Consider the following 22,786-nt stretch of genomic DNA (forward strand, 5'->3'; position numbering starts at 1 on the left):
CCGCCCGCTCCGCCGCCGTAGCGCCCAGGCGTCCGAAGGCGCACCCGAGCCGGGCCATGCGGCCGGGAGCCGCGCTGCTGGCCGCGCTGCTGGCCGCGCTGCGGACGGGGCCCGGGGGCGCGAGCGGTCGCCTGCTAAGCGGTGAGTGCGCGCTCTGGGGCGGGGGCTGGTTCCCGGGCGCGCTCGTCTGGTGCACCCACAGCACCCAAGCCGCTGCTTCAGGGCCACGGTGCCTCTTCTCTGGCCCTACGTGGGGTGGATGTAGGGGCGGCACCCCCGCCCCACCAGTGCACTCGGCCGTCAGGCGCCCCTTGCTTCCAGGGGAGCAATCGCCCGGCGGCTGAGAGCAGCGCCGGTTCCCTGCGTGTCCTGGATCGCTGAAAGTCCGTTCTCGGCCCAGTCACCGGAATACCGGGAGGCTTAGGGCAGGCGAGACAGCGAGCAAACTGCTCTCGTAGACGCCCCCTCGGTCCGCTCCATTGAGCGCGGCGCAGTAGTCCCCGGGACCCCCACGGAGGGAGGTCTCCTGTCCCCAGAGACGTTGGGATTCGGGATCCGCTGTGCCGTGGGAGCCCAGCCTGCTAGTCCCGGTCTCCTCTGGGAGGGGAGGGTGGCAGGATCCAGCGCCTGGAAGAAGAGCGCTTAAAGGTTGGGAAAGAAGCCTAGTTAGCGCGGGGCAAGCCCCGCCTGCCTCGGCGGAATGACTCTCTCTGCTTCCTTCCTCCTGTCGTGTCACTGCAGCCTCGGACTTGGACCTCAGAGGAGGTACAGTGCTCTGGCTTCTTGCCTCTTCCATTTGTCCTGCATGTCGGAGTCGGGGAGGGATGTCCGTGCCCCTGTCTCAGATTTCCTTCGCAGGCAACAGATTGGCCAAGAAGGATGGAGGAAAATGAAAACCTCCACTCTGTTATCCGTGCTTCCGAAGCTGATTGAAAGAATCTTAAGTTGGTTTCCGGATGGGCTGAGATGCAGGGCTGCGAAAGACGAGGGTAACTGAGTTCGGCTGTTTGGGTTGAGGATTGCACCGACTCTGTCCTCGGTGGTGGGGAACAGAAGTCCTTCCTGCCCCCCCTCTTCCTGCAAATGAGAGGGGAGAGACACTTCCTGAAGGCAGGGGAACCAGATGCACCCTCGGCCTCTTTCCAGCTCCGGCCTTCTCTGGCGCTCACTGGCTGACCTGGGATGTGTGGCCAGGCTGGGCCATACAGGAAACTCGTTTAAGGTGTTAAGTTTTCCCTTGATAATCCAACGATGGAAAAGAGGGGACTGCCAGGAAATTCAACTCCAGGTTAGGAGTTCCTGGGGCTCATTTATTTTCCCTCAGCTGCCTCATTTCTGCATTTAAGGACGCACAGAAGCGGGGCTGGCTCTCCTTCTCCGCGGCAGCATCCCAGCCACAGCCTCTCTGACCAGTGGTCCCCAGTCTCTCTGGAACACCTTGCTGAAAATGTCCTGCTTTTGAGGCCTCCTAGTTTGCTGATGAAACAATCCTGTTAGAGTTCCTCTAGCAACTGTAGAAAAATGATAGAGAAGAAGAGAAGATGCAAAACTTTAACAACTTGTTGATCACTGAGAATTTCTTTACAAAAGCGATGAAAGAAGAAATAGAAAATAAGAATTCATAGGAGCTTTCTGGATTATCTGCGTGTGCTCTGTTCCCATTTAGCACTGAAAATGCAGTTAACTGTCCGTGGCCTTTTGCCCTGTATTCTGGACAGTACTGGGACTAACAAATGCCATCTGGCTCCCTGCACAGTTGCAAAACAAATTAGAAAGATGAGAACATTCCGTGATGGCTGGGAAGAGGTTCCCAAACCAAAATCCTTTATCCCTTCCTCTTTGGCAGCAGGTCACACCCCCGACCCACGATCTGGCTCTCCATTGCAAGGGATTCCCCTTGCTGAAATCAGGTTTTCACTCGTACATCTGGATTCAGAAACACATGCTGTGTGTTCCTGTGGGCAAGGACATGGCATGTGTTTCTGTATTCCCGGCACCTAGCACAGCACCAGACACAGAGCATTATACACTGTACATGCTGATTGAACAAAGGAGCGATGAGGCTAATGTTTTTGGTGTGGCAAGGCTTCAGGCACCCAGACACAAGCTAGGGTGGTCGGTAAATGGTGAACGATTTGTTATTCGACCTCAGTAGAATCCCATCCGTTTGTCCTAGACGGTTTTCAGGCCTTCAGGTATCAATCAGATGAGACACATGACAGGGACTCCCAATGCAACGTGATCCTGGGGTGGCATGGAGAGCACGGCTCAGTGGTTATGCTATAACTTTGTAATTAGATCAGGGCTCTGACTCAGGTGATGCTACTGATAGTTTATATGACCTTTGCGAAACTACTTAATTTTTCTGAGCCTCAGTTGTCCATTCTGTAAAATGGGGCACAAACAATCTCTACATCAGGGAATTATAAGCATTCAGTGGGATGAAGTACGTATGTAAATATAAAAGCCCTTAGCATAGGACATGCCTCATAGTAAGAGCTCAGTAAACCTTAGCTGATGTCTTTAGATGAGATCAGTAGCGGAAAACCCCACGGCTCTGATGTTCTTAGCTTCCGCTTATACCACAGACTGGGTGATTCTCAGTCCCGCTGCAAAGGCAGAGGGCTCCAATGTAGAGGAGCTCACCTTTGACATCAGAAAACCTCTCCTACCTAAAGGAACCCCCAAACAGAGATAACTGACTTTAAGCCACACTACCCCCTGAGGCTCCCTGATGGCAAGAAGTGTTATTTGTGTAACTTTAAGTGAAACCATACATCTTCATCTACCTCCCTTTTAAAACTTAATTTTAAAATATTTGCTTTTCAGTAATCTGTAATGGAACAAACAAAACGCGGAGTTCCTACACAGTTTAGTTTGCATCCTCATGCAGCAACGTGATGTTCATTTGCTTTGAAAGCCTAAGTGATGCTAAAAGGGTCCACTGATGAGTGGTCAGAATTCCTGCCTGGGGGTAGCTTCATTCAGGTGCCTCCAAGCAGCCCGGCCCTGGTAGGCTTTTGGGGGCACTGAAACAGGTTGGCCTCTTTTTTCTGTAGGGCAGCAGGTGTGCCGGGGTGGAACACAGCGGCCTTGTTACAAAGTCGTTTATTCCCATGATGCTTCTCGAAGACTGAACTTTGAAGAAGCCAGAGTGGCCTGCAGGAGGGATGGGGGCCAGCTCGTCAGCATCGAGTCTGAAGATGAACAGAGACTGATAGAAAAGTTCATTGAAAACCTGCTGGCTTCTGATGGCGATTTCTGGATCGGGCTCAGGAGGGGTGAGGAGAAACGGGGCAACGGCACGGCCTGCCGGGACCTTTATGCCTGGACCGACGGGAGCACAGCAACATTTAGGTAAGTGTGTGAACTCACAGCGGCTAACTCACTGCACATAACTCAGAAAGGAGGCAGGCTGGAGCCACGGGGCCCAGTTAGTGGGGCAGGCAAAACCCTGAGGGACAACAGTACTGGCATAGCCAGTGACCAAAGTGGCCAAGGTGGTGAATCAGCTCTAACTGGGGCCCAACTCATGTCCTGAGAGCTCTGTTCAGGAGGGTGTGGCCCAGAAGCATTGTTTCAATGGTACACGATGCTCGAAGCCAGTGGTTCTGCCTATCTGCCCGTTTGGACTAGAACCCCAGTGAGACATTAAAGGCCTGTGGGCTGAAGATTCAAGATAGGGCCCCAGGCCACAAGGAATGACAGGCAAGAAATTAGAGCCAAGATCTAATTCTCTGCATTGGCCAAGAGGGGACTTAAGGAAGCCTGCAGTTGACAGGGCCCTTCCAAATCCACCGCACTGGACTCTCGTCACACACCTGCCCCCAGCACTGTGGCATGGCCATCGTTTCTTCTTAAGAAATGCAGTGACATGGAAAAATGTCCAAAAATATCCAAAGTAAAAGGCAGATAAAAGACTGGGAAAATGTAGCAAAGTTAACAGAATTACTATCTTTTTACAATGAAGACTTTATTAAAAAGTCAATAAAGCACTAGCCGTTTATGGAAGTCAATAAAAGCCCAAAAGACAAAGAGGGAAGAGCCCCAACCAACAGTTCACAAAATAGAAAATCTAATTTGTAAACAATAATATGGGGGAGGGGGAGTTTAAAAACCCCTTTTCAATCAAAAGAATGAAGATTAGAACATATATTTAAGACAGCATGTCAGTATCTATCCAAGTCCACGTTATGCTTATGCTAATCAGTTCCACACCTTCATCTAAGTTCCGGGAGTATCTCCTCCAAGAGTCTCATGGGCCTCTTTTCCTGGGAGAAACTCTAAAAAGGAAGGTTAGTAGGAGGAACCACACTCCCCATCACTGCAGCTGGTCCCAGATGAGTGATACCTACTGACCTCCCTCCTCCTCTATTCAGTCTACATTCCCCCTCACCCTCTGCTCGGGGAGCCTCAATGGCTTGCTTACCTTGTGGCGAGACCCAGACCCTCATCCCTGAGGCCCTAGTCAGCTGGTACTTCTTGGGCTGGAGTGGTTGCACTTTTCCATTTACCACCAAAATTAAGCATGTGAGTACCGACAGGTACCCAAGTAGATAACCTGGGTGCCAAACATATTTCTTCCTGCCTATAATGTGTAATAGCAGAGATACCTTCTCGTCATGAGGGTCAGTACCTCCTGTAAAGATCATGACTCCTCTTCTTGCCTGCGGGTCCCTGGACACAAATATCCCAGGTCTCCAAGTGGCAGCCAAAGCTCATAGTTCAGTAAGACTCTTGCTGGATCTTCTGGTGGAAGGATGCCCTCTTTGGGTACCAGGACCCCTAAACCCACAGAGCTCAACATTGCAGAGACAAGAAGCACAAATTCCCCAAGTGATGGTGAGCAGGGCTTCCACCCCCTTGGTTCCTAGACCCCAGCTTACTTATGGGGACACAGGATGATACATAGGTCATTGATTCAAAGTGTGCACTGCATCTTGGAGGATGGTGCTCCATCTTCACAAAGTATTGCCTCTAAGCTAGTGCTTCAGCTGTGTTTTCAACAAGCTCATCCATCGCTCTGTCAGACTGGCAGCTTCAGGATGGCCGAATGTGTGATACAACTAGTAAACCCCCTGTCTACTCCCCCATCTCCTTTGCTATAAAGCATGTCTCTTGGTCTGATGAGGTGTTGTATGGGATGCTGTGCTGTTAGATCAGATACTGTGTAAGCGTTTAGATGGTGGTGCCAAGACCCTGAGGCAGGAAAGGCAAACGCATATCCAGACTGTGTGCCTCTTCCTAGCAACATGAATCATTGCCCCTCTCAGGATGGAAGGGGTCCAGTGTAGTCAGCTTGCCGCCCAGTGCTGGTCTGGCCTCTGTTCCTGGCAGGCTGGGTGCTGGGCAGTAGCTGGATCGGCCATGGTGACAGGGAGCGGATACTGCTGAGCCTATGCGTAGCCGCCATCCCTGCCACCACGGCTACTCCAGTATGTATCCGTCACACCAGCACTGGGGCGGCTGGTAACAGGCTGGCTGGCATCAGCTGGCTGAGTCACTCTGTCTCCCGGGTTGTTTAGTGCCTCTTCCATGCTAGGTGCCTCTTGGTTGTCTTTACCACAGAGATCTCCATATTTGATGCCTCCTCCTGTATGTCTATGCACATCACTCTATCCAAGAACACCTTGTCCCCAGTCTTCCACCCTTTCTCCTCTTAGACTCCTGATCAGTTGGCCAAGCTCTTTGCCTTACCCCTGAGTTTTTATATATTCTAACCTCCAATTACTTCTCTTTTCATATAAGGTGGCTAGCTAGGGGCACCAGCTAAGCTCTGGCCATCGGGAGGACGTCTCCTTGCCACTTGATCTTTCAAGGCCACCTCTGAGCGGGGCTGTGGTGTAGCTGCTGCCCATTTGGAGTTGCACCCTGATGCGTGGCCGACTCATCCATGAACCAAGCTTAGACTGAGTCTGTGAGCTAGTCATGACGGACTCCCTTCCAGGAGTAAGCTGGGAGACAGGCTCTGTTCCACAGTGGGAGATGTCATGGCCGTCTGTCCTAGTGCTCATGCTGTGCACTTCGGTCCTGAATGTACCTCTTCTGTTTTATAATGGATCGATTCCAGGCCTGCCCAATTTTTCTGACGAGGTGTGTCTTCCGGTATCTCAGTCATGATGAGCGAGTTGGATTGCATGGTCTCTTGGTGCTCCTTGCCTAGCAGCAAGCCAGGGTTTGCTTGGCAAAAGATGATTTTGTCTCAGCTACAGATAATATGGCCTTCCCACGCAATCCTGAGCCTATGCGTTGTGATTCTGCGTTGTGATTCTGCCACTGGGGCTTGCACTCATTCTATGTGGTATTATTACTCTCACCACTGATACCTCTAATAATAGGGTCTGCTGGATTATGTGGCCCAAGGGGCAAATCTGCTTACACCACAGCCTAGAACTGCTTCAGAGCCCTTTTCTGCCCCAGGCCCCACTCAGAGACAGCTGTCTTTCATGTCAGCTGATAAACGTGCCAAGCAGTATTTCCAGGTATGAAATACTCAGCCTCTAGAACCCAAAGAGGCCTGCCAAGTGCAATGCTTCCTTCTTCAAATTATTGCAAGATGGTTCATATTATTCTGAGAGGCAGTAATTTATCCTTTAATTTGAAAGAGATGTTCTGGCGTTCCCTAGATCACAAGACAGCTGCACATTTTCACAAAGTAGCAGGGCCCTGAATCTTCAGAGTGTTTATCTCCCAACCCTTAGAGCCCATAAGTCTTACTAAGGCCTCCAGTCCTTGTTCATCTAGCAATGATGTCAGCAACATGGCGGACCTGTGTGATTCTCTGCAAGCTACCAGGACGGTCCAGGTCTCTTCACATCATATTATGACAACAGGTAGGAAGGTTAACACAATCCTGAGGCAAGATTGTAAGTGTACCCTGTTGTCCATTGCAGATGAATGCAAACTGTTTCTGATTCTCTTTCTGATACAGATAAGAAAGAATGTGCTCGCCAAATCTGCAAACCAGGGACCCAAGGGCACGTTAACCAGCTCTAGCAAAGATACCACATGAGGCTTAGCAGTGCAATGGAGGCTTCTACTTGGTTCAATTTGTGCTACTCCATTGTCATCCTTCAGGATTGCCTGATTTTTGCAGAAGCCAGACTAGCAAATTACATAGAGACATGACAGGGAATACCATTCTCCTAGTCTCTGGGTCTTGAAAGGTGGCACTACTTTCTGTCATCTTCATCTAGTTAAGACACTGGTCTTTATTTAGTACCTTGGAGAGGATGGGGAAGAGTGCAATTTCAGAGGCTTCCATTTGACCTTCTCCACTATTAGCTCTTACCCCATAGGTTTTTAATTCATATATTTTGAGATTGAATAACGACCACTGGATGAGTCCCACTGGGAGCTGATCCTGAGCCAGAAACCCATTTAATACTTGGCCTCAATATGCTCCCACTCAAATGGGTAGCCTTAATAACACTTCAAGTCTTTGGGTTGACTTGCACCCTGTGTCCAACTGCCCTTGTAATATTTGTGTATTTCTCTTTCCCCAGGATATGGTTACTTGAGTAAATGGCCATAAGTCCCTTTGGGAGAATAGATGAAATTATTATCATGTGCACTGGCCATGGTGTGGCAGGGCCTTCCTCCTTCTAGCAGCGAGTTCCTAGCCTGAAAGCTGGTGCCAGAAACTAGATGCCAGGCATAATATTGCATCCATTCCATCATCTGTGAGATAAAGAACATAAAGCCAGAGGGCCGGTGGGGAGGAGGACAAGACAAGTCAAGGTAGGAGGTCCACCAACAGGGTTGGGAAATGGCCTGGAGGTAACTAATGAGGCGCAGAGCCCAGCCCCAGGCAGGGTCCCCAGCTGTCCAGGCAGTGTCCGAGCAGTGCGGCAAGCTCAGCTATTATCCAGGCAAACTCGGCACAGTGGGTGCAGGAAAGGATTTTCCTTTTGGAGGACGGCAGCACAAGACTCAAGCAGAGCCGTACTGGGGTGCTACCTGGAGACCTGTCTTAGCTGTCTCCTAAGAAGGGGCTCCAACAAGAGCTAGGCAGAGCAGCAGGGCTCAGCTAAAGTCTGAGCATCAGGGCATGATCTGGGTCCCGCAAGGAGACAGCTTAGCTGGGTAACCCAGCAGACTACCAAGGCCGGCCCAGAGTCAGCACACGGGGTGGGTGCCCGCAGGATTTAGACTATCTATGGAATCAGAGGCTTTAACCTGGCACCCACATACCCAACGAGATGGCGGCACCATTTAATTCCAAGTACCATGAAGGCTGCTAAGACACCCCATCCAGGAGCCAGGGAGACCAAGACAAGAAATCAGGCAGCAGAGGCTGACAGGGCTTACCAGCCTGATGAAGTGGGAACAACTTAAAAACTGAAAAAGACGATGTGGGCCTCCCATTCATGTCCCCACCCCTTCTCCTGCTTTGAAGCCTTCACATTTTGGAAAGTCTTGCTCAGATGCTTGAATTTTCTATCTACTCCTTAGAGCTAGAAAGACAGTTATGGCTGTTGAAAAGGATGGGGCGATGGGAGCAGGGCAAGCTCTGGCTGAGATAAGCCATGCCTCTTCTCAGCGCATCTGATGTCTTAAAAAAAAAAAAAAAAAGAAACAAAGAAAGAAAATCCAGTTAGCCAAAATCAAAAAAGAAATCAGACTGTCCAGACTGGCCCTGCCAGCTGCTTTTTCTCATAATTACTTTGCAGACATTATATGGTAATCTATTCTTCCCTGCAGAGAGGCTGTGGCAAATGTCAGATGACTGATTGTGATGTCCGTCCTAGAAAGCGTGCGCTTCTGCTTATTGGCAACACTTCAATTCCTCCCTCTCTCTTAAGTTTGTGGCTCAGTGGAATTTGATGGGCAAACCAAGGCTTTGCAGGCTTGCAGTATCCTGCTCCAGTTGCCACCACTGTTGACCCCTTTCCTGCAGGAACTGGTACGTGGATGAGCCTTCGTGCGGCAGTGAGATCTGCGTGGTCATGTACCACCAGCCATCAGCCCCCGCCGGCATCGGGGGCCCCTACATGTTCCAGTGGAATGACGACCGATGCACCATGAGGAACAATTTCATTTGCAAGTATTCCGATGGTAATGAATTCTCTCCCAAGTTATGTGGCTGCATTCTGAGCCTCCTCTCTCATTTCACAAGTAGCTGCTGGTTCCAAGAATTTGTCATGTGGTCTCTGAGAAAGAGTGTTGCAAATGCCAGCAGTTAAACACTGGGAATTCTTACAAAGGGAAACGTAATGATGCGTCCTTACTGAGGAGTAATTGTAGCAAAGGAGAGAGGTATCCGATGCTACGAGAGGGATGAAGAAATGAAAGGATCTGATGTATGTATGATAAAACAAGAATTATGAGAACTGTAAGAAACAAAAAGCCCTCTCAGTGGACAATTACAAATTCTTATTCTTTCCATATGTGAGGTTGTGCACTGTAGGAACTTGGAATGAAGGAGAAATGGGAAAGGATGCTGGCCATTATTCCTGCAAGCTCTCTACCAGCCATGTGAGATTATTTTCTGGGGCTTTAAGGAAACAGAATAACCAGAGGAGGTAGGTGATAAAGGACACCAATTTTACCGGCACTGGGCAGATGGCAGCACTTTGACGGGCAGGTTTGAACTCCTCAGGCCACCCTCTGTAAATGCCTTGTAAACTCAACTGGCATTTGCTTCTAGATCTGTTAGGGGTTTTGAATTGGCTACAAGTCTGTAGTCTCGCTGTGCCAGGGTTCCCCAAACTCCTCCATTATGTCGGACTTCGAACTTGACATGCCATGATTTTTGCTCTGTTAAAGTTTTCCACCTCCCTGAAGCCAACTGCTTGACCTCATTTCTGCACCCTTTCCTGACAAGAGGAGAGTGACTTGTTAGTTACGTCTAGTTGGGGACCAGACAATCCCGTCATTTTAAAATTGTTTGAATTTGACTGCTTTTGCTGCTAAAGTGTTTTCTTCCGCCCTCTTCAACCACACAGAGGAACTCCCCTCCAGAGACCTGGCCCTTCTCACCGTACAGAGTTGTCTCAGGCAGGGAGGTTGCAAGGACCGAGGCTGGCTTAGCGGGGCACCTTTTCAGAGCAGTGGAAGCAAGACCCATCACTTTTCTTCATTACATCCTATGATCTCTGTGATTTAAATGTTTATGCTTTTTAAACGTTTTTGGAAATGTGAGGTTTTGACTTTTGTTTTCGTATCCTTTTATTTTGGGATTTTGAACCCAGTTAGTCTTTTAGAACCATGTTCTTGATGAATTTTGTTATTGCCTGTGTTAGATTGAGTCCTGGCAGGAAAGAGATGGCACGCTCAGAGGACACTATGATGATACCGGCAGAGGTGTGGGCACAGGGCACAAGAGGATGCAGTGCCCGGGGACCAGCTAAAACTGTTACCACCCCCAGGCTTCAAGGAGCAAGGGGAGGGAACGGTTTTAGTGGAACTGAGAGAATGCCTCTGCCTCCAACTGGTGAAGTCCAGTCAAAAAGGGAGCCCCAGTGACACAGTCCAGAGAGTCCCTTGCTTCGACATCATCCCGGATAGGAATTGATCAGACGTCTTGGATTGCTTTAATACAGTCCAGGCCTGAGCATAGCTGGGACAGAGTAGGGATTACAGTTGAAACCAGACCAGCCGCACATCGATCAGAGCTGAAGCTGCGTGACAGTGCACAGGGCTTCATTGCACCAGTCTTTCCACTTTGGGGTATATTTGAAAATATTCATATTTAAAAGTTTTAAAATACTTTTTTTAAAAAGAAAAAAAAGTACCCAGGTAAAGCCGGGGGAAGGCTAGCTCTTGTGCAGAAGTGATTCTTTGGACTTGCTAACCTAGTTCCTGGTGTCTGATTACACTAAATAAGGTTTACCAGATGACTAAATGAGCAAGTCAATGAAGACCATGCTCTTGCCAATTTCATCCAGATGGCGTGGAAATTTGGTTATTGTTCTCATTCTTGTTTCTTTCTGCTGCAGAGAAGCCAACAGCTCCTTCTACCAGACCTGGAGGTAAGACTGTCGTTTGCGATTTGGGTTAATTTGGGCTGTTTCACAATCCCTCTTTCTAGGTCTAGAACCATGTGTTCTTTAGACCAGAATATTCAATGGAGAGACCACTGGTGTTAACCTCGACCATTTGGACAGGTACATGCACACCCAGTCATGACAAGTGGTTCATTAATCTCACCTCCAGTGGTGCCTTTCTCTCCAACGTCTGAAAAGGAACAGCTGCAAATTCAGTTTGGGATGTCTCTTGTCATTATTGACAATGCGAAAGGAATAATTCAATCTAACGAGACAAGAAGTGAGCCACACTGATAATTTATGGTCCGAGAAGTGTCATTGGCCCTTCCCCTTGGCACCTCAGTGCCTTATGAGCCTTGATGCCAGCTGCCTGCTGGTTGTGTCTGTACGGGATTCTTGGCAGCAAGAGTCGCACCGGAAGGATGAAGACAAGTAAATCTCTAGCCCAGCAAATTCAGCTCTTTACTTGTCTGTTTATAAATGGCACTGGTCACACTGCTACTGCTTTTTGGCATCCTACCCTGAACCTGGTAGGACCTCAGTGAACATCTAGATTGTGATGTGTTTTTCCAGGTTCCCAAGTCCATGTGTCTCTCTCCAGGTGAAGGAACAGAGCCAGCGACACCCATACTTCCAGAAGACACAGAGAAAGAAGATGCCACGGAAACACTAAAAGAAAGCAAAGGTATCTACAGACTCTCCCAGGGTAAAACAGATCATTGGATTCTCTTGATCACAAATTACTCGTGGTTACATTCCCTACTTTGTTCCTTCCCACAGCTACTTAAAAATGGAACCAGACAGGGCACTTGTGGCTTTGTAAAAACTGCATTAAATGTTAGATTTCATCCGTGAAATATGCAAATGGAGTTATCCTAAGACAACTGGGGGGAACAGAGGAGACAGGAGGGGAAAAGCTGCATGAAGAGGGAGGGAGCCTTGAGAACCACCCAGAAGCCTGGGTGGGGAGGGTGGAGGAGGGTGTTGGGGTCAGGGGATAGGGTGGACTAGAGAATGGATGTAGAGAAATAAGAGCAGAAAAACCCAGGCCATGATGCATAACAGCCATGATTAATATTAATTTTTGAGACAAATAGAGGAAATGGGTAAAACATCTTAAATGTTAAATCATAAAAGATAAAAGAAAATGGGGTGATAAACAGGAGTGCTAATGGACTTTAAAATTTTTTTGGTTTTTTTCTTGAGGGGCAGGGAACTACCTTTATTTATTTTTAATGGAGGTACTGGGGATTGAACCCAGGACCTCATGCATGCTAAGCATGCGCTCTACCACTGAGCTATACCCTCCCCCAAGTGCTAATGTACTTTCAGCCTCAACTCTCACCTTGGGTTAAAGAGGAAAGTCTGGGCTGTTTACTAGACTTATTGTGGTGATCATTTCATGTTGTATGCAAATATCAAATCAATACGTAATACATCCGAAACTAACATAATACTGTACGTCAACTAGATCTCAATTAAAACAAAGAGAGGAAGATCTGGGGGTTTGTCACTGAGCAACTTTTTAAAAATCACTTAATTTTTCCGTTTAATCATTTGCATAATGGGAAAAAAAAAAGTTTTTTCTCACCTACCTGAGAACATTACTGTGTCCATAAAATGAAATAGGATATTGCAATACTGCAATTCAGTTCTGACACTAGCCATCCCAAGTTAGCAGGGCTCACAACAGCTTAAGGGCTCAGTCCCCAACAAGACAGCTTCTTACTTCCAATATCAGCACAAGTTCAGGGGTCCCCAGGCCACCCACACTTCTGATCCACTCGGAGTGCCCACGAGCCACTCATGTTCAGTTATTCACTAGCACAACTCACAGAACTCGGGAAAACACTATGCCTGTGACTGCCTTTTGTTATAAAGGATGCAAACCAGCCAAATGAAGAAACGTGTAAAGTGAGATCTGGGAGGGTCCCAGTGGAGAGGCTCTGTGTCCTCTCCCTGTGGAATCAGGAGGCCCTGTCACCGTCCTGGCGCATCCACGTGTTCACCAACCAGCAGGCTCCCCTGAGCTTTGGTGTGCAGAGATTTTATTGCGCTGTCATTACACAGCACAGCTGATTTGATCATTGACCCATCATTGGCCGTGTCATTGAACTCATCCCGTAGGCCCCACTCCTTCCCCACCAGCCCCCTATCCTGTGTCATCTCTGTCAACGTAAACTCTGATCTGGTCTAAGGGGCTCATGAATAACAAAGTCGCTCCTATTACCTGAGAAATTCCAAAGATTTAGAGCCTCCCTCTGAGGGACAAAGGCCAGTCAAATTCTTTATCACACAACAGATGTAATGCTTTGGAAAAAGAAGAAAGTGCTGTGCAGAGGTGGGTAGCATTTTTATTGCTCATTGTTATTCACGGTAATATTTAAAGTGGGTTTTGTGTGAGGGTCTTGGGGTGGTTGTCAGGTTTGCAGCCTCACAGAAGAACAAAGCAACAACTTCTGGATGGGTCAGGAATCTTGGACCAGTAGGAGTAGGAAAGGGAGGGGCCAGTCCTCAATCCTTGATTCCTCCCAAAGCCCCTTGAGGGAAAATTCTCTGGTTCTAAGGCTTAAAGGACAGGAAGTTCTGGATGGGAGATCTCTGAGTGCCCTCAACAGTCCCTGCTCATGGACCCGACTTGTTCCAGTCAGTCTGAGCCAGAAACGCTGCGAATGCTCTGCAGCCTGATTCGCCTGCTTCACGTGACCTTCTCATTCCTGGTTATAACACTGAGACTCCTGGTTTACTCCCTGCCCCCCCAACTAAATCCCATCTTGGAAACGACCATTTCTGTCCTTAGACGCAAAGACGTCATTTCCCTCAAACAGCCTCTGCCTTGTTTACAAAGAGGGAGGACAAGAAAAGAGATCATCTCTTTCCTCTGAAAAAAATATTTGATTCACAGAAATACCCTTCTTATCTTTTGCAAGAGACCTGAAAATGTAAGCTTCTTTTCTCTCTATTCCTGCAGATAATAGGACAGGTAGAAAATCCTCATTTACTGAAACTGGAAGACTTTGCAGGCTGGGTTAAACGTATATCTATTCCTTGCAGAATGTGCTCCTTGTAATACTTGGTGTTGATTATGCTTGTTTAAGCCTGTTTTGAAGATTTAGAAACATCACTGATGCTGACAATGTACGCCTTTCTTTTCAGAAGCTGCCCTGAATCTTGCCTACATCCTCATCCCCAGCATCCCCCTTCTCCTTCTCCTCGTGGTCACCGCCGGTGTATGCTGGGTTTGGATCTGTAGAAGGAGGCAAGTAACACCTTCATCATGTAAATCTTTGTGTCTTCTGAACTCTTTGAGATTTTGGACATTGCCCTCTTTACTTCATTAAAAGCCATGGCAGCTCCCAGAGAATCACCGCTGTACATTTGAGAGTAAATTCTCCAGCGAGCTCAGGGCACTCAGAAGTACTAAGCATGTGCGCTTAGCTGTGATTAAGAGAATGATCTTACATTCTTTAATTTTTGTATGTGAACGATTTTACATGACGTAAGGGGAGACTGCATTCACCAGGGTACCCACATGTCACTCAGCAAAGTGCTCTCAGAAATGTGTGCTCTCACTGCAAAAATGTCTGTCCTCTGTTAATGGATCATGGACCACCATTTTTGAGGTACCCAGAGCTCTTCTCAGCTACCTTTTTATTCCCCATCATCATGGTACACATAGAAGAAGGCTGGCATTGTCATTTTACAATAGGAAAACAAAGGTACAGTTTAAGACTTGACTCCCTAGGTGGCAAATTTAAGACAAATTAGTAAGATTCCAATGTAGAACCTACTTCATTTAATAATAACTTCTTTATAGGATTATTAGAAGAATTAAAGCAGTTAATATACACAGAACAGGTATACAGTAAGCTCTCAAAAAAAGTTCTCTCCTGAGGGGGTGGGTATAGCTCAGTGGTAGAGCACATGCTTAGCAGGCATGAGGTCCTGGGTTCAATCTCCAGCACTTCCATTAAAATAAAAAAATTAAAGAAAAATGTTGTCTCTTAGGATGATCATTTTTATTAGTTAACTCCTTTTCATGTAAAAACAGAATTCAGTTCAAAAAATTGCAAGTATATTTTCTTTTCGGGGGGAGGTAGGGGTAGGTAATTAGGTTTATTTATTTATTTACTTATTTTTAATGCAGGTTCTGGGGACTGAGCCCAGGGCCTGGTGCATGCTAAGCACACACTCTACCACTGAGCTGTGCCCTCCCCTCTGCAAATATATTTTTTAACTGCTTGCTCTGCAGTTGGTTCTTGATTTCCTTTCCTTATTCTATTTAACGCCTCGCCACGATTTGGGAATTGTGACTTTAACGCTGGAGTCTATTTCAGGGATTTTTAACTCTTTTTGTGACAAAGACCCCTGTAGCTGTCTGGTGAAGCCTGTGGACCCCTTCCCAGAACAATATTTTAAATGCATAAAATGAAATACATCAGATTGCAAGAGAAGCAATAACATTGATGTATAGTTTAGCAAGATATTTCCAAAAATGAATGTGAAACAGTAATACATGGGCTTCTTTATTAATGCTTCTTTATTTAGTGGTGGGTATAATACTGACGTAGAGATGAGCATAAAATATATTAAGGCATCTTAAATAAGAACTGTGATGTGATATGAAAATGTCTATGATTTTTGTTGGTGATCAAGTCAAAAGTATTACTGCTTCTACTCGGACTGATTGCCCACATTCAGAATTGAAGGACAGGGGAAATTTCACTTAGAAATTTTTTTTTAATGTGGTATTTTCCCTTATGCAGTTCTATCCGTGGACCCTCTGGGGGCTCTGGGGGTCCCAGGATCACCACCACTGTTCTGTGCTCTGGCAGCAGTGGCTGATAGATACAAGGGGCACTTTCCTGTTTTAGCCCCGCCCCACCCCGAAGCCCCCACCTGTAGCTGAGAAGCGCAGCGTGCAGTGACTGCCCAGGGTGGCGTCCTGCGGCCAGGACGGGAGGCACGGGATGCCCCAGCCCCCTTGCCTGCTCAGCCATGGTTCCCTCTCCTCCTAGGAGCCGGGAGCAGCCGGGCCCCAGCTCGAAGGCGCAGCATCCCCGCTGGCCCGCCGCTCAGCCCGGGAACAGCCCGGACCTGGAGGTTTACAACATCATACGGAAACAAAGCGAGGCGGACTTGGCCGACACGCGGCCGGACGCGAAGAACGTTTCATTCCGAGTGCGATCGGGAGAAGCCACTCCCGACGCCGTGTCTTGTGACTATGACAACATGGCTGTGAACCCGTCCGAGAGCGGCTTCGTGACGCTGGTGAGCGTGGAGGGCGGCTTCGTGACCAACGACGTTTACGAGTTCTCCCCGGACCGAGCGGGGAGGAGCAAGGAGTCTGGCTGGGTGGAAAATGAAATCTACGGTTATTAGGACGCACGGACAGGAATGAGGGAGACGAGAAAAGCAAAATTCTCCTATTTTCTATAAGGAAAATACTCAGAAGGTCTACGAAAGCGCTCAGATCAGGTCCTGGGGGTGAGCATGAGACCCCGACAGCCCCTGCTGGATCCCCAGTGTGGGCTGTACCCCCTTATCCCAGCCCCTCACCCTCTCCGACTTCTGAGATAGCACCTTGCCCAGGGTCTGGCACATCGTAGAAAATAAAATAACTGCTCGTCGGAAGTGACTATCAAGAGACAGTGCTTTCATTGGCGGGGAAAAGGCTGCGGCCGTGGAGTTCGGGAAACCAACCTCCAGCTTTGTTTTTCTTGCTCTGAACAGCAGTGCACAGAGTCACAGAGACAGAAATTACAGAAGCTTTTCAAAGCCCATGTATGCTAGCATCACGCTGACCTGTGCATCAGTGACTCTTATCTGTTTTTTTTTTCTTTTTCCCAAAGAATCAAATCAAATAAAAAGCAGGAAACAGAATGTTAGTCTGTGTCTACAGACCTTCCTCTGCATGTGGCCTCGAGGGACCTTTTTTCTTTCTCCTGACATCCAAACTTGGAAAGATCTAAAAACGAAGTTTGAATCTCGGCTTCTGGGCTTATGTGTGTTCCCAGTTCTGACATGCACGTTGTTGTTTGTCTGTTTGTTTTATTGCAGTATCGACATAATATTAGTAATAATACTAATGATTTTGCCTTTTTGTTTTTGGGATGTGTTTCAAATACTTTCGGACTCAAAGGCAGAGAAAAGTGGCTTATCATTCATTTACCATATGCAGTTCTGAAGGCCGTTATTTAAATTGTCAGTAACATCCTTCTATCAGCTTAATAATCTTATTATTTTAACCACTCCTCATTTATCTTGTTTTTGAAAGGTTTGTAACTGTCTCATACGTGGAGCCCCACACTAAGCAGAGTTAACTAGTCTGGGTCAGAGCAGTAATGAATTATGGTCCTTGCATAATTACCTGCCCTTCTGGGGCAGAGAACAGGGTGGGTAGTAACAGCATTTATGCCTGCTTCAGGGAAGTGTGTTTTGTGGAGTTACAATATTTCAAGCAAAAAGAGTGATCCCAGAAGGACTGGTTTATCGTCCCAAACATCGAAGTTCCCACTTTTGCTTCAGATCTTCCCGGCTCTATGACCCTTTATCCTCCCCTGTCCCCCCGTACTCTGGCCTCTACTAGTCTACAAGCATCAAGAAGGCGGGAGTCCCATCCGCCCTGTCAGCCGTGTACCCCCTGTACCCCAGACAGCACCTCGCACGGAGCAGACCATCCAAACTTGTTGGATGGATGGACAGTTCATCTTTCAGATTGATGTAAAATCGCCTAAATATTTCAACTTACAAGTTTGCAGGACCCATTTTTCACACTCCACCTGGGTCGGGGAGGTAACTGAGTTATTTTAGTTTGAAAAGCACTCCGGCTGCCTGGGGAAAAGGAAACCTCTTAACAAGTAAACCGGAGCTGGCGAATTGTGTTAACAACTTGATTATGTCGCTAAAACTTACCAAGAAGACCCATTCTTTAGGTTGTAGTCAGAGCGAGCCCTCTGCATAGTCCTTTTGTTATCAGTGTCTTAGCTCCCCTGGACTCACAGATTTCCCTCGTTTGTTTGCACACAGCTGGTCTTACTTACTTATCCAATTTCTTTTTTCCTCCTCAGATTTACCAGCCCGAATTTCTCCAGCTCCCTTTCTATCTCTGATAATTGCCCTTTACTAATTTAACAACACTTGTTAAATGTTGTTTTATGTTCAGATTGAACATTGAACTTATCCTGGTATCATCTGAAAATGTAGACCACCTGTTTCATCATTTAAAACCATAGTTTCCAGCTTTTTTCCCCCCACTGTGACACACAATAGGTGAAATGTACATATCAGCTAATTCCTTGGGTCCAGCCACTTAAAAATAATTTCTTGAACACCCACTATGTGCCACACATGGTGCTAGCCGTGGCACACAGCCAGAGGTCAGGCTGAGGCTTAGACAAGTTGGGTTGTAGGTTATGTACATTTCCCAACAGGGTGGCTTCAAGGCTCTTTTTTTCTTATGTCACTCATTCATTAAGGCAGTTTTAAGCATACCTACTGTGTGTTAGGAGAAATGCTAAGTTCTAGGCACAGAGTGCTAATAACTACATGCTAAATGAGACATGAGATGGAGCTTACATTCTAGTGGGGAACGAAGCCACACCAGAACACGAGTGAGTGAAAGAGAATCTGTTATAATTTGTTTTCTTTTTTAATTGGGTTTTGTTCAGTTGTGTGCAGCTCTTTCTGGTCTCCCTTCCCTTTCCCTTCCTTTCTGTTCCTGAACACTTGGGTCCTAAAGCCATTAGGTAAATCAGAGGTAGGGAGGCATCTGTTAATAATTATAACTGTATAGCACAGGAAACTATATTCAATATCTGATAGTAACTTATGGTGAAAAAGAATATGAAAACAAATATATGTATATTCCTATATGACTGAAGCACTGTGCTGTACACCAGATATTGATACAACATTGTAAACTGACTCTACATCAATAAAAATATAAGTTAATTAATTAATTAAATAAATGTAATTATAGATTATAACCCATTGGATAAACAGGAAGCCATGAGTCCACACTGATATAAAATAATAAATTAATAACCAAATAGTGGACAGCAAACTGTAGGTGCCAAATGAAGGCCTAGGAAGCTGCACACTCAGACATGGAAAAACAGCAAAGCTGATTCATCTGGGCGTCCTCTCTTTTTTTTCTTTCAAAGAACAGCAACTGGTTAGTGATTGCTAACTAATCTCAAGTTATTTTCAAATCCTGAGTTTGAACAGCAGAATGAAATAGGGTCTAGAATGAGTCATTAGAGCCAGGGCATCAGGAGAAACCAGTTTTTCAAAATAGAATTAAGACATGGTATATGTTTCAAAAATAGAAAGCTGTGAAATATGTATTACCACAGAACAGGCACTCAAGAGTTTTCTATTAACATGGGTTACATATTTTAATCAGCAAAATTTTGAGCTCATCAAGGGCTCAAAATTTGAGCTATTCTGTTCGTATCTTTTCCTCAGATGCCTTAAATTTGGGGCAAAGCAGGATCCAGCAGAATTCATAGTTGCTTGTCTGTATTGGTGTAATTAGAGGAAAAGGCTGGTGAGCATTTCGTGTAAGGCAACTTTTGATAGGAATTCGGAAGCTGCTTTAATTGTTTCCTCCACCAGGTGGCAGCATTAGGGTACAATAGAAATTTTATTACTCACGTTTATTAGTTTCTGACAATTAATTTCCTGCAACTATAACGGAAAGGGAAGTAAAAAATGACTTAAGGAGAAATAAGACAGTACAATAAAGTAGTTAAAATCCTGGGTTCTAGAAGGAGAGTGTCTAGGTTCTAAATCCTGTTTCTGCCTCTTACTGGCTGTGCAATCTTGAACAAACCACTGAATTATTTAAGCCTCAGTTTCCCCATCTTTAAAATGAGATTAACATCACCTACCTACAAGTGTTGTGAGAATAAAATCACAAATATGTGCAAAGCACTGACGCGTTGAACTGCGTCTACCAAAATCCGTGTGTGGAAGCCCTAATCCCCAGGACCTCAAAACATGACCTTATTTGGAGAGAGGGTCATTGCAGACGTAATAAGTTAACGGGAATGAAGTTATTCGGGTGGACTGCAATCCAGTGTGGTCAGTGTCCTCATAAAAAGGGGAAACTTGGACGCAGACACTCACAAAGGGAGAATGGCATATAGAAGATGAAAGCCGACTGGGGAGTTGCTTCCACAAGCCAGAGGACACAGAGATCGCCGGCCACCACGGGAAGTTGGGGAGAGGCATGCATGGAACAGGTCCTCCCCACCTCACAGCCCTCAGAAAGAGCCAACCCTGCCAACACCCTGATCTCAGACTTCCAGCCTCCAGAGCTGGGAGACAATACATTTCTGTGGCTTAAGGCCCCCCCCCCCCCGGTCTGGGGTACTTTGTTAGGGCAGCCCTGGGAAACAGCACGTGATAAATACTAATTAATATTAGCTGTTATTAGCCCTGCACACTTTTAATATAATTGCACTGAGGCAGCAAGACTATTTCTACTGTAAATTAAAGTGCATTTTGCAGCTCTTATGGATTTATATCCACCGCCCCTCAATTCATGACGTTCTGTGGAGCCAGAGAGAGCAAAACTCCCAGCGGAAAGGGGGAGTTCAGTGAAACACAGCAGGATATTCTCTAACAATGAGAATTGTAAGGTCTCCGTTCTCCAACCAAGCTCGCACAGAGGCCACATGACTCCCTAAAGGGGACAGAATTTGGAACCCTGTGGTTTTGAGCCTCAGCCACATGCTGTAAAGGTGTTAGTTCTTACCAGAGGGGCCCTCCCAGGGTTGGAAGGTTGGATTTAATAATCTGTAATATCCCTTTTATCTCAGTGCATGAATTTCAGCCATTTTCCTTAGATAAAAGCTGGGAAAGGAAAGGGGGCAAAGGGGGCTTGGTGGTAGATCTAGACTCTGTAACAGCCAATTTTGTTAAAGGTTAAAATCAGCTAGGTAGGATTAAGGCTGAGGAATTGCCCCCAATCCCCCCACCCTATGCTACGCAGGCCATCACCATTTCACCCCTAGCGCTACCCCGGAGGCAATGAATAAAAGAGTCTTGAATAATTGAGCTGGTATGGACAGCCTTGCAAGTTGTCACACTTGGCAGATAACTCACCCCAGATCATCCCTTCCCCAGACTCAAGGAAGAGACTCAGCCCCACTGGGAGGGCTGGAGGGCTGTTGGCAGCTCGGGGAATTTGGAGCTGCCTCTTCTGGGTGCATCATAAACAGGACATAGGAGAACACAGAAGTACCTGCGAGGTAATGCCTTGGACTGGAATTTTAACGAAAAGGAATTATAGACGTTGGGGCCTTGTTTAGTTGCTGAAATAAACCAACTAACCACAAAAGACATCTTGAGACAACTGAAAAAAATTGAACACGGACTGAGCATTAGATAAAATTAAAGATTTTCTCTGTTTTTATTAGAAGTAATAATTGCACAGTGGTTTTGTGAAAGATAAAAGGACTTATGGGTTAAAGAGGAATTTCTAGGATTTGTTTAAAAATATGTCAACAAGAAAAAAGAGGAGTGAATGAAACAAGATTAGCACGTGGTTGGTAGTTTCTTATTGTGAGTGAGAGACACAGGGAGGTTCACTGTATTATTCTATTTTTATGTATGTTTGAAAGTTACCATTAAAATTTTTTTTTTAAAATAAAAAGAACGGGAGGGGAAAAAAATAACAGGTTTCCAGTTCTGATGAGAAAGAAATGTGACAATGAATATACACATGTTCATGTATAACTGAAAAATTGTGTTCTACACTGGAATTTGATACAATGTTGTAAAATGATTATAAATCAATAAAAAATGTTAAAAAAAGAAAGAAAGAAAGAAAGTTCTTCTTCTGGGGTTTTAGGTGAGAGGCTCAGAAACCCCACTGAGTTTCTGCTTATAGGAAGTAATAATAATAAAGTAGCATAGAGAGAACACTAGAACTAGTTTAATAACCATTCAGCTGATCTCCAGTCTCTTCCAGGGGCTAGGATTCATAACAGGAAAGGATAGTAATTCACTGAGCACCCACTCTGTAAATACACTAAGAACCTATTTTCACAAATGTCTCTTTATTTAAGCCTCGTAATAAAACTGTTTAGCAAGCTAGATACTATTTTTATGAATCCCTGTGCTGATTATTCATCATTTGCCATTATCTCACCCCGACCCCGCCCAGATCCATGTTCTCCCCCTGTGCCCCAGCAAGCTGACCACTGCAGACTGCATCACCCCAACTCCTTGCCAGCTGCTTTCCCAGTTTGGACAATGGGAATCTTCAGTGGGTCATCTGTGGGCAGGAGGGAGGAAGGATCGTGACATTTCCTCCCCACTCCCTTCTTGCTTCGGTGTCTTATCTACAGTGGTACTTGTGCCCTCTGCAGTGAAAGTTCCACCAGTTGCCCCCCACCCCTCGCTCTCACTGCAAACCAATAACTCTGTGCCTTCTTGTCCCTTCAGCCCTGGGAGGGGTAACAGCTTCCTCCTGTGGCTATTCTCTGGGTGCCTTCCCAACCCTTGTTTGCTTCCTTAACCCTATCTGTTTATTTGCAAGTAATTCTTTCACTTAACTCTCTTCCATCGAACCTTCTGGGGTAAATTCCTATCAAGACCCTAAATGATTTAATCCCAAAGGCTATGGGGACACAGTCAAGGGTTTTTAAAAGGAACATCACATGATCAGATTTTTACTTTAGAAAGTTCATCCTGGCCATAGTTTAAAGAAGAGATTGTAGGAAAACAAAACTGAGGGACAGCATGACCCCTTAGGAGGTTAACGTTCATAATAAAGGCAAGAGATT

The 22,786-nt window shown here is 46.3% G+C and overlaps 1 protein-coding gene and 1 non-coding gene across 2 annotated transcripts; one reads left to right on the top strand and one right to left on the bottom strand.

The window, feature by feature from the left end:
- Window positions 1-56: 56 nt before the first annotated feature.
- LAYN (layilin) lies at window positions 57-21,754 on the top strand. Its single transcript, XM_064482030.1, has 7 exons — window positions 57-141; window positions 3,060-3,357; window positions 8,900-9,057; window positions 10,941-10,973; window positions 11,590-11,673; window positions 14,145-14,247; window positions 16,007-21,754. Exons 1-7 carry the CDS (start codon window positions 57-59, stop codon window positions 16,368-16,370), a joined length of 1,125 nt encoding a protein of 374 aa, XP_064338100.1. The 3' UTR covers window positions 16,371-21,754.
- Window positions 12,225-12,297, bottom strand: TRNAA-AGC (transfer RNA alanine (anticodon AGC)). The gene has a single exon. It is a non-coding gene; the product is annotated as a tRNA-Ala (tRNA).
- Window positions 21,755-22,786: the final 1,032 nt, after the last annotated feature.

This window comes from Camelus dromedarius, chromosome 34 (assembly GCF_036321535.1).
Source record: "Camelus dromedarius isolate mCamDro1 chromosome 34, mCamDro1.pat, whole genome shotgun sequence".
Classification (NCBI taxonomy): domain Eukaryota; kingdom Metazoa; phylum Chordata; class Mammalia; order Artiodactyla; family Camelidae; genus Camelus; species Camelus dromedarius.

Coding starts and splice junctions, on each gene's coding strand:
- LAYN (XM_064482030.1), top strand. CDS start 57: ATGCGGCCGGGAGCCGCGCTGCTGGCCGCGCTGCTGGCCGCGCTGCGG. Junction 9,058..10,940: donor CATTTGCAAGTATTCCGATG/GTAATGAATTCT, acceptor TTTCTGCTGCAG/AGAAGCCAACAGCTCCTTCT. Junction 14,248..16,006: donor GTTTGGATCTGTAGAAGGAG/GCAAGTAACACC, acceptor CTCTCCTCCTAG/GAGCCGGGAGCAGCCGGGCC.